General features: G+C 57.3%; 2 protein-coding genes across 3 annotated transcripts; both read left to right on the plus strand.

Moving 5' to 3' along the window:
- The first annotated feature begins 1,471 nt into the window (after nucleotides 1-1,471).
- Nucleotides 1,472-4,394, plus strand: DPM2 (dolichyl-phosphate mannosyltransferase subunit 2, regulatory). The gene is made up of 4 exons (XM_070430592.1): nucleotides 1,472-1,781; nucleotides 2,001-2,090; nucleotides 2,875-2,977; nucleotides 3,739-4,394. Exons 1-4 carry the CDS (start codon nucleotides 1,779-1,781, stop codon nucleotides 3,795-3,797), a joined length of 255 nt encoding a protein of 84 aa, XP_070286693.1. The 5' UTR covers nucleotides 1,472-1,778; the 3' UTR covers nucleotides 3,798-4,394.
- Nucleotides 4,395-6,878: 2,484 nt separating this feature from the next.
- PIP5KL1 (phosphatidylinositol-4-phosphate 5-kinase like 1) lies at nucleotides 6,879-14,341 on the plus strand. Of its 2 annotated transcripts, XM_070430023.1 has the most exons (11): nucleotides 6,879-6,933; nucleotides 7,784-7,987; nucleotides 9,158-9,208; nucleotides 9,418-9,572; nucleotides 9,786-9,910; nucleotides 10,397-10,431; nucleotides 10,518-10,573; nucleotides 10,808-10,920; nucleotides 11,198-11,351; nucleotides 13,017-13,768; nucleotides 14,065-14,341. In XM_070430023.1, exons 1-10 carry the CDS (start codon nucleotides 6,904-6,906, stop codon nucleotides 13,282-13,284), a joined length of 1,191 nt encoding a protein of 396 aa, XP_070286124.1. In that variant the 5' UTR covers nucleotides 6,879-6,903; the 3' UTR covers nucleotides 13,285-13,768; nucleotides 14,065-14,341. The 2 variants fall into 2 exon arrangements, with proteins under 2 accessions (XP_070286124.1, XP_070286125.1); XM_070430024.1 differs by lacking the exons at nucleotides 6,879-6,933; nucleotides 7,784-7,987; nucleotides 9,158-9,208; nucleotides 9,786-9,910 and having other exon boundaries at nucleotides 9,527-9,572; nucleotides 14,065-14,339.
- Nucleotides 14,342-16,300: the final 1,959 nt, after the last annotated feature.

A 16,300-nucleotide genomic window follows, 5' to 3' on the forward strand; every position in this document is an offset into this window, starting at 1 on the left:
AGGGCTGATGCCCAGGCATAGCCCCTGTAAGCCCTGGAGGCTGATTCTCAGTCGCCTTCCTCCATTCAGGGCACACCTGGGGAAAGAAACGCTGGCTCTCAGCTGAGCCCAAAGTCTGTCCTGAGACAGAGAGGGAAGAAATTGGGCTCTTGGCCAAAAAGGGTCGCTCCTTTGGAACACAGTATTGCTAAGTGAAAAATGAGATTGCTCCTGCCAGCTTTGGGAGGGCAGTCCCCATAGTCAGAGATGGGCTCAGACAACCCAAAGAGACAGCTGCTGCTAGAAGGAACATGCCCGATTCAGGCCATATCTCTAGGTGCCTCACCCCCACCTCCCCAATGCTATATCCCAAGATCCAAACAGCCACAGAATCTTAAAGCCGGTTGGTTGATTCAAAGCTACTTTGTGAAGCCCCTTTCTAGGTACTGGGGATACAGCAGTGACCACAGACTCTACCCTCAGGGAGCCCAGAGTCAGGTGGGCCAGATCAAGTTAATCGAATAATTAAAATATGGTGACAGCCCTAGCCGGTTTGGCTCAGTGGATAGAGTGTTGGCCTGCAGACTGAAGGAAGGGTCCCAGGTTCGATTCCTGCCAAGGGTACATGCCTAGGTTGCAGGCTCGATCCCCAGTAGGGGGCGGACAGGAGGCAGCTGATCAATGATTCTCGTCATTGATGTTTCTATCCCTCTCCCTTCCTCTCTAAAATCAATAAAAATATATTTTAAAAATTTTAAAAATGCGGTGAAAAGTCATCATGGAGACACATGGGCCTGTGGAGCACAGAGGAGGGAACGAGCCCTGTCAACCTGATGAGTGAGGAGCAGCAAGCCCCCGAGGTGTGGGAAGGCAGAGTTCCAGACCCCAGAACTGGAGGACGCCGCAAAGATCAAGGATGAGGCCCCACCTCCCCCTGCTCTCAGAGGAAACGGCCTCCAAGGCTGGGCGGGGGGCTGCAGACGCTGCTGCCGAAGACCTGTCTGAGCTGCTGCCTGGCGGTCGCGACACTCCGGAGAGGCGGGCGGTGAGGAGAGGGAGGGTCACCCTGGCCACATCCCTGCGGCGAAGGGAGGATAGGGAAGCCAGGGGGCCTTGATGGGGGTTTCTGGCCGGGAGCAGTCCGGCCCTGCCCCTGCCCCTGCCCCTGCCCCTCACTAAGCCTCTACTCCGAGCACTTCCTCCCGACAGCCAATCGAAATCCTCCCCATCCCCCCGACAGCCAATCGAAACCAGCCCTTCCTCCTCCGACCCCGGCGGGGGAGTGACCGTTCTCTGTATCCTTCCTTCCACAGACTAGTTAGGGTCTCGGGACCAGGAAGCAGGGCCGTAGGTTCTGGTGTTGGCTTCGCCTCCGACTCGAATTGTGATCTCCTGCCAGACCTCGCCCCTCTCTGAGTCTCATTTTCCCCATCTGAGAAATGAGACTTCTGCCCCCACCCCCCCCATCCCGCTCAGGCCTTGGGACTTTGGGATCTTTAGAAATGGACTTTTCTTCTGGGCCGGGTTCGAGAGGGCTGAGGCCACGAGTACCGGTCAGTCTGGATTCTCAATTTGGTCCCAATACCTAGGAAGATTCAGGAACAACTTGTCCCACCACGCTCTTGAGAAACTACATTTCCTGACATGCAAAGCAGGGAGGCGGCGCCTGCCTTTCTTGGACATTGTGGGCCTGGGCCGGCGTAAGGACTACGATTCCCGGCGTGCCATGCGGCCGAAGGCCAGAGGGCCCGGATCCGGAACCGGATGTGGCTCGGTGCTCCGGTGTGGAGCGCGGGGCAATGGTGAGCTTGGGGTGGAATGTCGGGGTTGGGGATCCCAGATCTGTGATGGAGACGGGGCTTGGGCCATCGAAAGCCGGATTGCTCTCCCGCCGGCCCATTGTACGGATGAAAACGCCGAGGCCCGGCACTCTCTGTGCCAGCGTAACAGGCTGCGACGCCCCCTCCGTTAGTTCACCGAAGCGGAGTCGCTTCGTCAATTGAGCCCTCCCTTTTCTCCAGGCCACGGGGACGGACCAGGTGGTGGGACTCGGCCTCGTCGCCGTTAGCCTCATCATCTTCACCTACTACACCGCCTGGGTGATCCTCTTGGTATGTGTACTTACCCGCCCCCTCTCGCCTCCATTCATGGATCTTGCAGCCGACTCCTGACGTCATTTAAGCAGCTATTATGTGTCGGGAACTCTGCGAGGTGCCTGACCCGAATAGCTCATGAAATCTCCAGAATAGCCCTACAAGGAAGGTGCTAGTGCCGTCCCCGTCTTATAGATGAGGAAGCTGAGGCTCGGGAAGAAGGGTTGAGGCCAGGGCCATATCCTTAACTGCTACACCGATCCTGATTTGCTCCGCCTTTGATGGGAGGGCTAGTCCTGGTTGTCCTGCTGGCGCCTGGGCATGATGGGTCCCAATGGGTTTTGTGAGGGCATTAGGATTTGGTGGGGGGGGGGGGGGGGGGGCGTTGTTACTGCTTAAGAAGGGCAGTGCGTTTGGAAGGCAAAGTCTTGCAGAACTTGGTATCCTTTGGAGAAAAATGTTAGTAAAGAAGAGCTTGGAGCCCAGGTTGGGAATCACTCCAGGCTTCTTCATGTACCCTTTTCCCCTGTTAGGCTGTGAGGGCCTGAGAGCAAGTCCTTTATCCTGTTCCCTGCCAGGTCCCCAGCACTAACTTAGGGCAAGTGCCCAGTAAACAACTATTAAGTAAACGAAGGAAGGAAACAACCCGAGGCACCCAAATGGCCATCGTCTTAAAGAAAAGCAAATGCTGTCCCAGTGGTTAGAGTGGGGTCAGCCCCTGAGATGGGGGAGGTGGATGGTTGGGCTTGGGGGTGCTGGGCAAGGCGGGGAATGCTCACCAGAGCTCTGCCCTGGATGCCAGCCATTCATCGACAGCCAGCATGTCATCCACAAGTATTTCCTGCCCCGAGCCTATGCTGTTGCCATCCCACTAGCTGCTGGCCTCCTGCTGCTCCTGTTTGTGGGTAAGTCATCATTCCCGTGAAAAGGGCATTTGGCGGGGCGCCCCATGATCCTCTCCCACCCCTGACCTTGCTGGACATCTACTTAAGGCTCCTCGCCTTCACTTCACCCTGGGGGTTTTCCTGTCCATCCCTCAGGGCTACAATCAGTCTTCCAGATGCCTGGGGCTCACTGGACTCTACTGGGATGTCTTCCCTTTTCCTGCTCCCTCCACTGCCACCATCATTGCACTGCTCACACCTTAATCACCTCTCACCCCCTTGTCACCCTGGCGCATGATTCCTGCACCTCTCCTGTCTCCCCTGGTTTAGAGTGTGGGCATGCTAGGACTGTGTCTTCATTATTACTGTGTCCTCAGCTCCTACATAGGCCATGGCACTAAGCTGGTGCTCAAGAAAGTGGTTTGAATGGGTCAACAATCAGATGCCTGGATGATGGAGTGGGTGGGTGAGTGGAAGCTGGATGTTGAGTGGGCAGGTGGGAAATAGGTAGGTAGGTGGACAGGTGTTCGCTGGTGAGAGGGAGAGTTAGGCGGATCTTGTATCCTGTAGAATCTGAAACACTAAACGCAGCCAATGGCTGGTGGTAAGCACTCAGGGATGTTTGTTGAATGAATGTGGGCGGATGTGTGGTTTGATGGATGACTAGGGAGATGACCAGGTGGCCTGGAGGGTGGTTGGGGAGGTCCTTGGCCCCATGTATGGGTCACTCTGCCACGCTGTGCCCTGGATCTTACCTGGCCTTTCTGATCTGTATATTCCAGGGCTGTTCATCACCTACGTGATGCTGAAGAACCAGAAGGTGACCAAAAAGGCTCAGTGAGGGCCCGGCGAGGATGCGGCAGCCTCCCCTCTGGTGCATACCAAGGGCAGGGCCACACAGGACCTGTGCAGGCACTGCAGCCCCTCAAGCATGGCTGCCTTGCAGACACACCTGGGGATGGAGCTGTTCAGGACTCACCCCTGACTGACCAGAACCCCCACTTCTCTTCTGCTCACTCTTCCAGAGCCAGGAGGAAGTACCTGGAAACTCCCTCTCTCCCCATTCTGCCTCAGGGCCTGAGAGATACTGCTCCTCCCTACCTCACTTTCAGACCTCCTGTCACTTTTTCTTCTGGGTTCCACCCTCTTGCCTCAGTTTCCCTCCTGTCACGGGCTCATGTTGGAATTGGCACGTTTTAAGGCATCATGTGGCCTCTCCCGCCACGTGTCCTTTTTCTCCGAGAAGGCAGCTTTCTCGGGTCTGACACAGCCAGGGACTCCCCAGGACTTCTTGACCTGGAAAGCTTAGGGGGAGGACCAACAGGCCTTGGGACCACCGGGCACACTGGGCCCCAGATCTTCTCATAGGGTCCCAGCCCCTCAGCCCTAGCCCTGGCCCACTGGGGAGAACTGAACAATAAATGTTGATGGTGTGTTTTTCTCTGCGCTATCCCTGACCAGGGGAGCTGGGCTCTGGGGGCTGGAGAGGGGCTGGGAGCTGGTCACTGCATTGGTGTCAGGTCAGGAGACCCTGGTTTGTGCAATGAGTACCTCAGTCCCTCCTGGATCATCCCTGTGCTGGACACACGGTAAAGCTGGAACTGGGACAGGTGTGGTTCCAACCCCTGCAGCTCGGGGCTGGGGAGTCGTGGAGGCATGGCAACCTGCCAGACCCCACAGCAGCCTCAGCACACCTCCCCTGTGTCAGCCCAGCCAGCAGGCACTAGTATTTTAGGGACCCTCAGCCCAGTCCCCTAGAAGCCCAAACCTGTTGTCCATCTCTTGTACCAGCAGCCCTACTTAGTGTAGCACTGAGCCAGGGTAGGGCTGGTTCCACTGTGTTCAGGTTGATTAATCTGGCACAGGCCCTGCCCTAGCTCCCCAGCAATCCCTCTGGACAGCCAGTTCTCCCAGTCACAGTGCCTAATGCAAGCCTCCATCCATCACACCTTGAATTTTCACTCTTCCTCCAGTTAGTGGTGGTGTCATTTTCAGAACAAAGGCCAACTATAGGCTCACCTGTCCTGCCCTCTCCTTGTCTTCCAGACCAGGAAGAGCTGCTCACCTGGCCCCTGTGTATTGCACGTGCACCAGCCACCCACCTAATGTAACCATCCAATGTAGTGGCACCTCAGATTCATCCTGTCATCTGAATTCTCAGACACCCCACCCCCAATCTGACTGCCCCCGCCCCCCATTCCCTGCTCCCTCTCATGACTGTCATTATCCTGTGTCCTTGACCCCAGCCAGAAGCCTTGGCTTTCCTCCCTGCCTCCACCCACAAGACCCCAAATCCTGTCAATTCTAACACACACCCAGCCACCTTCTGGGTGCAAAGCCACCACTGCCCTAAATCACGGAGGGCTTCCTTATCCTCTCTGCCCCCCGCCCCCAGATTGACTGAATGACAATCAGTGACCTTTTTGAGACAACTGAGCAGCCCTGGGCAGTATGGCTCATTTGGGCATCATTCCATGCACCAGAAAGTCGCCAGTTCGATTCCCAGTCAGGGCACATGCCCAGGTTGTGGGCTCAATCCCTGGTGGGTGGTATGCAGGAAGCAGTCAATTGATGTTACCCTCTCACATTGATGTTTCTCTCCCTCTCAAAATAAAAACTATTCTTAGAAAAAAAAACAACTAAAAGTATTTGAGCATCTTTCTCAGTGCTTCTCCGAGCCCCCACCCCTCTCCCTACATGGCCAACAAGAACCTGCACTGCTTGCTCACTCACTCCACCCACTACCATGCTGGCCTTTCATTTCCTGGGACTCACCGAGGCCCTTTGCACATCCTACTCACATTGGTTCAACCTAAACTTATCAAACACCATGCTTGGCGCTGGTACCCCCTTCTAGGAGGAGATTTAGTAAACAAATGAACAAGACAATCTCTGACAGAAAATAAAACAAGGTCATGTGATCAAGAATGAGGAGAGGGGCCCAGCCGGTGTGGCTCATTGGTTGAGGGTCGAACTATGAACCAGGAGGTCACTGTTCAACACCTGGTCAGGGCACACACCCGGGTTGTGGGCTCGATTCCCAGTAGGGGGCATACAGGAGGCGGCCAGTCAGTGATTCTCATCACTGATGTTTCTGTCTCTCCCTCTCCCTCTCTGAAATCAAATATATATATAATCTCGACCAAGGTGCAGGAAGGAATACGGAAATGGAAGTCTGAGGAAAAGGATTTCAAGCAGAGGGAACAGCCCCGAGGTGTGGAAGTTTTTGGTGGCTAAGGAAGAGCGGGGAATCCCTGTGGCTGTGCGGTGGGTGGAGGGAGAGTATATTGGGATGGGGCTGGAGAGTGGGCAGAAGGGCCTGGGACCACGGGGAGGGGTGAAGGCTTTAAGCAAGAGAGTGACATCACCCAGTTTTATGCTTTCAAATATCTCGCTGGCAGCTGTGTTCCTCTCATTCACCACTAAATCCCGGGGCCTAGCACGGCTCCTGGCCCATAATGTGTGATAAAACACATGTGTTGGATAAAGGCATGCCCCAGACTCCGTGTGTGACCCCGAGGGCTGGTAGTCATTCTCTCTCTAGACCTTGGTTTCCTCACCCGAAAGACGGGTTGATGGGAATTTCACGCCCGAGTGGGTAGGCGGGACTGTATCTAGCTCACCCCCCTCCCAAGCGGCGCCCGAGTCCTCCACCCCTGGGGAGAAGGGGGGTGTCCTCCCTCCCAGGGACCCTGACACTGCGTCGCGGCCCCAACCGCCCTGCACCGCTGGCCAAAGGATGCTGCAGCTCCGGGGGCGGGACCAGCAGGCGACTGCCGGAGACTCCAGCTCCGATTGGGTGCCGCCGTGAACGACAATGCGCGATTGGTCGTTCCAGAAGCAGGGGCGGGGCCTGGCTCCTGCAGCTGGGCGGCGGGGCGGCGGGGCGGCGGGGCGGCCGGGCGGCGGGGGATGCGGCCAGAGCCCGGGAAGCTGCTGCGGGGGCCATGGCAGCCCCGAGCCCGGGGCCCCACGAGGTAGGTGCGGACCCGAGAGAGGAGAGGAGAGGGAAGGGTTAGTGGGTAGGAGCCGGGCCTCCCCTCCTCTCCGGGCGGGGTGGACACACCCCCATCCAAGCTCAGGCGGGGTCCACTGGGCGGGGACCAGGACACGCCCCACGTGGGAACCGCAGGTATGAAGGGAAAGTCTGGCAGGGATCCCCCGAGAATTTGTTCAGTTTTTTCGCAGGGAAAATGGAGATGATAGTAAAAGCTTCTCCTTCGTAGGGCTCTTAGGAGGTCAAGCTCTCAGCCAGGGCTGGTCACATGGTGGGTGCCCACTACGGACGGTTAGCGGCTGATCTCAGCTTCGTGCTGATCTTCCGAGCTGGCCTGGAGGAGCTCAGCATAGATGAGTGGAGTACTTGGTGCTTGGCTGAATCCCTTGGCATCACAGCTCCTATCAAGGGTCCCTGTGCACAGAGCTCAAACTCAACAGTAACAGCAGCTAATATCTGCCGCGATGTTATAGTTCTCGTTCTGCAGATGAGAACACCAGGCCCCGAAGGTTAGGGGACTTACCTAAGGCCACACAGCTGGTGAGAGGATGTCTGGGGCCAGGTCTGGCTGCAGAACTGCATGCTCTGACTTACTGCTAATGATAACCATCACTCTGTTTTGGATGCTGACTGCACGTCAGGGGTTGTGCGGGCCCTCATAGCGCCTAATGAGCTGGGTACCAGCATTAGCCGTATTTTACAACCGAGGAAACTGAGGCAGAGCGAGCTAAGAGGAGGGCTCAAAGTAGTGGAGGTGGCACTCACACCCATGTCTTTCCCCTCTGTGATGCTGCCACATGCTCAATGCTTCTTGTGCCTTCTGCCACCAGGTCCTGGCCCCCTCCCCAGAGGCCGGATGCAAAGCCATCACCTCGCGTTCTGGCCGCCGGGGCCTGCTCTGGCGTCTACGAGACAAGCAGCTGCGCCTCGGCCTGTTTGAGATCAGCCCGGGACATGAGCTGCACCGGTTGACGTGTATGATGCAGGCGGGGCTCTGGGCTGCCACCCAGGTCTCCATGGACCACCCGCCCAGGGTGAGTGGCCAATCTGCTCTGTGCACCGATGGCAAGACCGGGCCGCGGCCCTGTTTCGCTACTGCAGAGTTGGGGATCAGAAAGGCTATACGGGGAGGAAATCAGGGGCTTGGTGTAGGGAGGGAGGGACAGTCTAGGCTTGGGGCTGAGGCCAGGAAGCCAGAAAGTGCAGGATGTGTTGGGGATGTGAGGACACCCTGACCCGGGTGGTTGCTGTGTAATTCTAGGCGGGCCTCTGCCTCTCTTTGGGCATCAGGGTCCCCATCTGTGTAATGTATAATGAATTTGGGGGAGGGGGTTGTATGCCTTAGTCTCTGAGGCCCCCACCTCTGCCAGGGTGTATGGTTGAGAAGGGACCCCACTCCACCCCACCAGCATGGCCCATCCTCCCCAGAGCTCAGGCTGGGGCCAGGCTGGCTCAGCAGAAAGCGTTGCTCAACTGCAAGCTCAGCAACTGGACGGGCCCGGTGAGCATGTGTGTTGTTTGTGTGTGCGCGCACAGTGTGACCACATCCCATAGGCACAGGGACCTAGGGGTCCAGGGAGAGTATAGGAGCCAGAGGGCATCTTCTAAATCTCATCCTCTGCTGAAAATCACAATCTGACCTCAGTACCTGCTGAAAATCTCCCATGGCTCCCCAGTACTCATCATGGCCTCAGGATCAACTGTCCAGCCTCATTCACCCTCCATCCCTCTCTTACTCAGTTAAGCCCCTCGGGCCCTCCTTCCCTTCCTGGTGACCACCAACGTAGTTCCCACTGCTAGGAGCACCCTCCTCCTCCTCTCCACTGCCCGTCAGATTTCAGCTTGCAGGTCACCTCCCCCAGGGAGCCCTCTCTGATCCTGCCTCTCCCAGGCTGAGTCAGGCAGGCCTTCAAGGCCATCCTCTTTTATTCGGATGACATCCAGCTGCATTTAGCCAATGTGTGTGTCTGGGTGAATGTGCCAGGTGTTGGGGACCCAGCTGTGGAGGAGTCATGCCCGGGACCTGCCTCAGGTCACTCTCTCATCCTCCTGCAGCCTGAGAGGGTCTGCAGCCCCCATCTGCCCAACTCAGGAATCAAATTGGGGGGAGGGGGGAGGCCAGGTACGGCTGCTTGGAGATCCTGGGGCTGGCGGCAGGGGGCGGGGGCTGAGACTTGCTCTGAGCCTTCTGCCCCTCCCTGCAGGGGCTGCCCACTGAGGACGACTTCTCCGAGGTCCTGACCCAGGTTCACAAGGTAGGAAGCCTCAGACTGTGCAGGGAGGGGCGGATGCCATCTTAGTTCCCTCTCCTCAGTTCCCCCATGGGTACGGAGCCTCACGGCCTTCCAGAGGGTGTGGCTCCCTTGACCGTCCCGCACCAGGCCCAACTGCACACACTGGGACCCCGGTGGGCCAACACCGGGACCCCGGTGGACACTCTGGGGCTGCTCTTCCTCTCCTGCAGGGCTTCGAGCTGGGCACCCTGGCTGGCCCTGCCTTCGCCTGGCTGCGCCACTCCCTAGGCCTGGCCGAGGAGGACTATCAGGCCGCCCTGGGGCCCGGGGGCCCCTACCTGCAGTTCCTCAGCACCTCCAAGAGCAACGCCAGCTTCTTCCTGTCGTGAGCGGGCAGCAGGGGTGGGGCAGGGTGGGAGTGGTGTCCCAGGGTGGAGGGTGGCATTTGGGGAGAGAAATAGAACAGCCAGGTCAGAGGAGAGGCTGAGGGCAAGGGCCTGGCCCTGGGGAGACAGAGCCACACATGGACAGGAGGGTCAGGGAGCCTGTGGGACCCTCCAGCCCGGCCTAGAGTGACCTCTCCCTGCCCCCGCACCAGCCACGACCAGCGCTTCTTCCTGAAGACCCTGGGGCGCAGGGAGGTGCGGGCGCTGCTCGCCCACCTGCCCCGCTACCTGCAGCACCTGCAGCGGCACCCGCACTCGCTACTGGCGCGGTTGCTGGGTAGGACGGGCCAGGGACCTGACACTGGGGGGTGGGGGGAGGAAGGGAAGGGGTTCAGGGAGTGGGGATGTTCCAGAATGCGGGCATGGGGTATCTGAGCCTAGCCAGGTGGTTGGGACTGGACTAGAGGCGGATCCAATTGCCCGACTGCCCGCAGAGTTCTGTGCAGGGTGGTAGGGACAGGGAGTGGGCAGGTGGGACGGCGGGCGGGGCCCAAAGGGTGGGATTGGGATTGGGATTGGACAGTCCTGGGCAGGGCATGTGGGCGAGGCCATGCCAGACCCGGCATCTCTGGGGCTGAGTCTAGAGGTGGATGGAGTCCGCACCACGACCCAAGCTGAGGAAGGGGTCTGGGGGCGCAGCTGGAGGGACGGGCTCGGGATGCGACGGCACTGAGGAGGCGTGGCCTGGAGCTGGGACCAAGGCCCCAGGGACCCCGGACGGCAGAGTTTGGGGCCCCTCACCTGGTGCCCTGTCCCCTTCCAGGAGTGCACAGCCTGCGGGTGGCCCGGGGCAAGAAGGTGGGTGAGGCCGAGGCAGGGGCCGGGGCTGGAGGGGTGGCTGCGGGGGAGATCCTGTCCTTCCTCACTCCCTACCCCGTCCCCAGAAATACTTCATCATCATGCAGAGCGTCTTCTACCCCGCCGGCCGCATCGCCGAGAGGTGAGTTGGCCTCGCAGGGCCTGGGTCCTGCCCTGCTCGGAATGAGCCACCGGAGGCAGCCACACTCCCCAGGTAGATGGCGAAGCCGAGGCCCAGGGAGAGAGGAAGGGGTTGTGCTGCGGATCTGGACAGTCACCAGTGGGAGCTCCTGTCTTGTTACCTGGGAGAGTCCCCGTGTGTCCCAAGTCTGCGGAAAGCTGAATTCTGTTGTGTCCCCCAAATCCTTGCCTCCAGGTATGACATCAAGGGCTGCGAGGTGAGCCGCTGGGTGGAGCCGGCCCCTGAGGGCAGCCCCCTGGTCTTGGTGCTGAAGGACCTCAACTTTCAGGGCAAGACCATCGACCTGGGTGAGCCGCGGAGCCGTCACTGCCTGCTCTGCCTCCGTTCGGGGTGAAGGTGGAGGGTGTCCTTGGCACAGCCCTCTGTCCAAGTCGTTAAGAACCCAGATTCGGGTTCAAACGGCTCCACAATTTACCAGCTAGTTGGCCAAGGCAGATTGCAGGGGAGTGTCCTCATCTGTTACATGGGGCAGTAATGACACCTACCCTTTGGGGCAGGTGGGTGTGGAGCCTCAGCACTGCCCGCACACGCCGGGCACTCAGGCGGGTGCTGATGCTCCCTCAGGGCCCCAGCGGAGCTGGCTCCTCCGGCAGATGGAGCTGGACACCGCCTTCCTCCGGGACCTCAACCTGCTGGACTACAGCCTCCTGATGGCCTCCCAGCACCTGCAGGAGGACGAGAGGGGCCCGGGCAGCAGCCTCGTCTTCCGCACAGCCAGGTAGGCCCCCCAGGGGCACTGGCAAGAGTGAGGTGATGGGAGATGGAGAAACAGACAGGCAGTGGGTGAGGTGGGAGACAGAATAGGCAAAGACTTGAAGACTGGAAAGTGCAGTGTGTGTGTGTGTGTGTGTGTGTGTGTGTGGAGGGTGGAGGGTGGAGAAGCCAGGCTGGCAGGTGTAATGGGCACAGGTGGACCACAGCAGGAGAAAGAACAGGTGAGAGTCAGTTGGACAAGGGCTTCAGTCTGGATTCGAAGACTCTGCCTAGTTTTCAGGTTTCAGACCAATTTAATCGTCTCAGAGAGAGCGCTTAGCTCTTCACCCAGTCATCCCACTTCTAGGGCCCCGAGGTCATCACCATTGGCATCACCATCATGTTGCTCTTCCTTTGTAATAGTAATTGTCACTCCTTGCATGCTGACCATGGCCTCATTAAAGTGGGCTTATTGCCATTTTAGAGATGTGAAAACTGAGGCTCAGAGGAGGGAAGTGACATAGAACGACTTCTGAGGGTTCATGTTAGTACTTGGCTATTTTAAAAATTCTTTATTGTTGAAAGTATTACATATGTCCCCTTTTCCCGCCATTGACATCTCCCAGCCCGCCCCCACCCCCCCCCCCCCCGCACAGGCCTTCAGCCTCCTGTTGTCTGTGTCCATTGATTATGCTTATATGCAGTACTGGGCTGTGTAATTGGATTTCAATCCAAGACCCACTTCTGCGGTTGAACAGAATTATGTAGGGTTAAGACAGGCACTTTAAGGTAATAAGTTCATTGATCTGGCGGGTGGAAAAGAGGAGTGAGAAAGGACACCCACTCGTCAGCTTCTCATCCCCACCCCTTACCTTCGATGGGTGAGCTTGAGCCGAATCCAGGATAAGGGCTCCCCAGGCCCTTTGGATGGGCTGGGCTGGGCACATCTTGACCAGAGGGTGCAATTCCTGCCAGAACCCCCTCCCCCCCGCAAAGTCTGCCCATCCAAGCTAGTCTGCCCATCAGCCATTCCCTTGCCCTCTACCTCCAGCTGGTACTTAAACCCAGCTGTATTCAACCAGTAAGTCCGAGTTTGCATATAATGGCTGTTATATTGAGACAATCTGTGCTGGCTGGTAAATAGCCATTGTCCCATTCCCCCCCCCCCCCCCCACCAGTTCCCAGCCCCTCATTCAAAATACCTGCCCCCACACAGGCGTGCAGGAGGCAGCGGATCAGTGATTCTCTCTCACCATTGATGTTTCCATCTCTCTCTCTCCCTTCCTTTCTTAAATCAATAAAAATATATTTTAAAAAATACTCCTACCCCACCCCCACCCCCATCTCCATCTCTCCATCATCCCTATTACCTTGGCACTGCAGATACCAGCGCCCTGACTGGGCTTCTAGACCGCTGAGTTCTGACTGGTCGATGCCTGGGCGGGACTTGCCTCTCATTGGCTTATTTCCCAAGTGGCTCCATATTGGTCAGTGCAACTCTAGACCATTAATTACACTTTACTCAGTTGATCTGACTTCCCCGGCCTGGCGCTCAGAGGTGTGAAAATGAGCAAGGGAAGCACAGGGTTAGGGCAGAGCGCCACCCAAGGGCAGCCTGGCCACGCTTACAGGGTCAGCTGGCTGGAGCCCCTGAAGGCGGTGGTAGCCTCACCCCTCTGTTGGCCCCTAGGTCTGTGCAAGGGGTACAGAGCCTGGATGAGCCGGGAGCACAGAACCTTCGGCTGCTGCCTGATGGCCCCAACGCCCTTCACATCTTGGACGGCCCGGAGCAACGCTATTTCCTGGGCCTTGTGGACCTCGCCACCGTCTACGGGCTCCGCAAGCGACTGGAGTACCTGTGGAAGGCGCTGCGCTACCCCAACCGGGCCTTCTCCACCGTCAGCCCGGCTCTCTACGCCCGTCGCCTCTGCCAGTGGGTGGAGGCGCACACCGAGTGACCGGCGAGGGGCCGCGCTCTCCCCATCTGGACAATGGGCACAGGCCCGGAATGCATGTGCCAACTTGGTCGGGCTCCCCCAGCCTGCTGTTCCTCCAGCGGGCCTCCAGAGGGCAGCATTCTCCAACTAATATGACAACCTTATTTAATGGTGATGCTGTGCCTGGCTGGTATTTTGCCAGGGACTCGCCATATTAGCTCATTTTATCCTCAAAAAAAAAAAAAAAATGCTATTATTCTCTTTTTTCACAGACCATGAGATGGAGGCTCATGGGGTGAAGGGACTGAGCAAGATCACTCAGCAGTAAATGCTGGAACCAGGACTCGACTGCGCCTTTTGGACTCAGGAGCCTGTATTCTTACCAGCTCCCACAGCCCTGTCCTCATGCTCTCAGAAACGGGGGAGGCTGAAGGCTCCAGCCCAGGCCCTTTGTCGTACAGATGGGGAAACCGAGGCCCAGAGATTTTAAGGGGCATATGCACGGGTAAGTGGCAAGGCTAGCCCCGGAACTCCAGGCCTCCCTATCCCCTGCCCCTGGCTCAAGGAGGGCCCTTTAAGGATGCAGGTAGGAGAAGGTGGGGTATTGGGGGGCCTGCAGCTCTGGGAAGCACTATGTTGATCTTGCATAAGCTCTGCCCTCCTCTGATAGTCACTTTTCTCATCTGAGAAGTGGGGGTAGGGATGGTGGGCAGACCAAGGGCCCTTGCCAAACAGACATCACCAGGAGCAGAGAAGCAAAGTGTCTGCACAGCCCCTGACCATTCCTTCTCCCTCCTCCAGGAGACTCCAGCCGGCCTCTGACCTCAGTCCAATCCGACTGTGCCCAAGCTGGCCTATCCTCTAGTGCTGCTCTGGGGCCTGACTGTGTGACCAGGGCAAGGTGTTAACCTTCTCTGTGCCTCCGCGGTCTAATCTGTGAGATGGAAGGATGAAAATGGACCTCATTAAAGCATTAAATATTTATTGAGCACCTGCTATGTGACAGGCTGGGCTTTGGGGCCTGGGAGTGGAGCACAGATTTCACCTTCACAGAACTCAGTCTGGGGTGGGGGTGAGAGGCGGTGACAAAAGCGGCCTGGTGTAACAAAGCCTTGTGAAGGACCATGGGGCCATGGAGCTCAGGGAAGGCCCCCCACCTCAGTAGTTGATGGGTGGGGTTGTTTCTAATCTCTAAACTGAGATCAGAAGAGTCAACTGTCAGGTGCTGGGAGGGTAACGGGCTAAGGGCACAGCAAAGGGCTGGGGTGAGAGAGTGCCTGACATCCTATGTAATAAAAGGGTAATATGCAAATTGACCAGGAACGATGGGGAACGACTGGTCACTATGATGCGTACTGAACACCAGGGCAGACGCTCAATATAGGAGCTACCTCCTGATGGTCAGTGTGCTCCCACTACTCAGCCAGAAGCCAGGATGTCCGACTGGGATATCCGCGGGGAGCGGGCCTAAGCCATCAGTCAGACATCCCCCGAGCGCTCCCAGGCTGCCAGAGGGATGTCTGACTGCCAGCTTAGGCCTGATCCCCTGAGAAGCAGGCCTAAGCTGGCAGGTAGACATCCTCCAAGGCAGTGGTTCTCAACCTTCTGGCCCTTTAAATACAGTTCCTCATGTTGTGACCCAACCATAAAATTATTTTCGTTGCTACTTCCTAACTGTAATGTTGCTACTGTTATGAATCGTAATGTAAATATCTGATATGCAGGATGGTCTTAGGCGACCCCTGTGAAAGGGTCATTCGACCACCAAAGGGGTCGCGACCCACAGGTTGAGAACCGCTGCTCCAAGGGGTCCTGGACTGTGAGAGGGTGCAGGCGGGGCTGAGGGACATCCCCCACCCCAAGTGCACAAATTTTCATGCACCAGGCCTCTAGTTTGGAATAAAGAAACATTTCCCAGTGGTTGGTGTTGAGAGTGGGTGGGGACAGTATGGTGGGTGGGGAGCTGTGTGGGCCAAGAGCTGGCCCCCAGGACTGGATGACTTGGGAAAGCCGCTCAGCTACACCAAACACTGCTATTCCACTGGCCTTCCGAGAAAAGGAAGAAAAATGGCTGATGGGGGAGGAGGAGGAAAGGGAAAGCTTATGTTGCAGAACTGGAGTGTGGTTCCTGGAGGTAGAGATATAGATCTAGATACAGATACAGATATATCTAGATGTAGCTATAGATAGGTAATTGACATCCCCCCTAGATACCTGGGTGGCCTTGGGTGACAACCTGCCTGAGCCAGCACAAGCCATGGAGACTTTCTGGTTCTGACTCAGCAGGAAGTTGAGACATCGGGTGTGTGCAGCTCATTGCCCTCCCGGGAGGTGGGCGGGTTGTGGAAACTCCTGGTGGTCGGGCAGCACAGCAGGAAGCTGGGCCCACATTTCCCTGGGGTTTGTATCCACACGGCTGAGTCCGAGCCCCAGAGTCCTAGATAAGGATGGTTCAGCCCCTCACTCCCTTTGGGTCTCTGGCAACGAGCTGAGGCAGGGCCTGACGCTGGACAGGGAAATGCCTTGTCCCAGATCTCTCAGGGCCCAGACTCTTAACTCCCCTAAGTTGCTCATTCAACAGACATTGTAGGTGCTGGGCTCTGTGCAGGTGCTGGAAATGCCTTGAGGACATGACTGGCCTGAGTGCTCACACAGAGCTTAGGGTATAATAAATAGGTGGGTAGACCGTGAGCAAGAAAACCAGTTACCACACAGGATGATTTCAGAGTGTGACAAGTACGTGAAAAAGATAAATCAAGGTGGGTCAGGAGGGATGGGGGTGCAGTGTTGGGTAGAGTGGTTGCCAAGGTGGTGACATTTGAACTGAATGAGAAGGAGCTGGCCACGTGAATAGAGCAGTCCAGGTAGAGGAATAGCAAATGCAAAGTCCCTGAGCTAGAAAAGAGCTCAGTGTGATTGGGGGTTGGAAAGGTGACCGAGGTGGGTGGATGGTGATTAAGTGGGAGTCAGGAGTTCAAACTGCAGGGCCTTGGCCGGGGTAAGGGGAGTAGGCTTCTGTCAAAAGCAAATTAAAGAG

Source organism: Myotis yumanensis, unplaced genomic scaffold (assembly GCF_028538775.1).
Source record: "Myotis yumanensis isolate MYYU_CA2020_CCGP unplaced genomic scaffold, mMyoYum1.0.hap1 SCAF_12, whole genome shotgun sequence".
Taxonomy (NCBI): Eukaryota; Metazoa; Chordata; class Mammalia; order Chiroptera; family Vespertilionidae; genus Myotis; species Myotis yumanensis.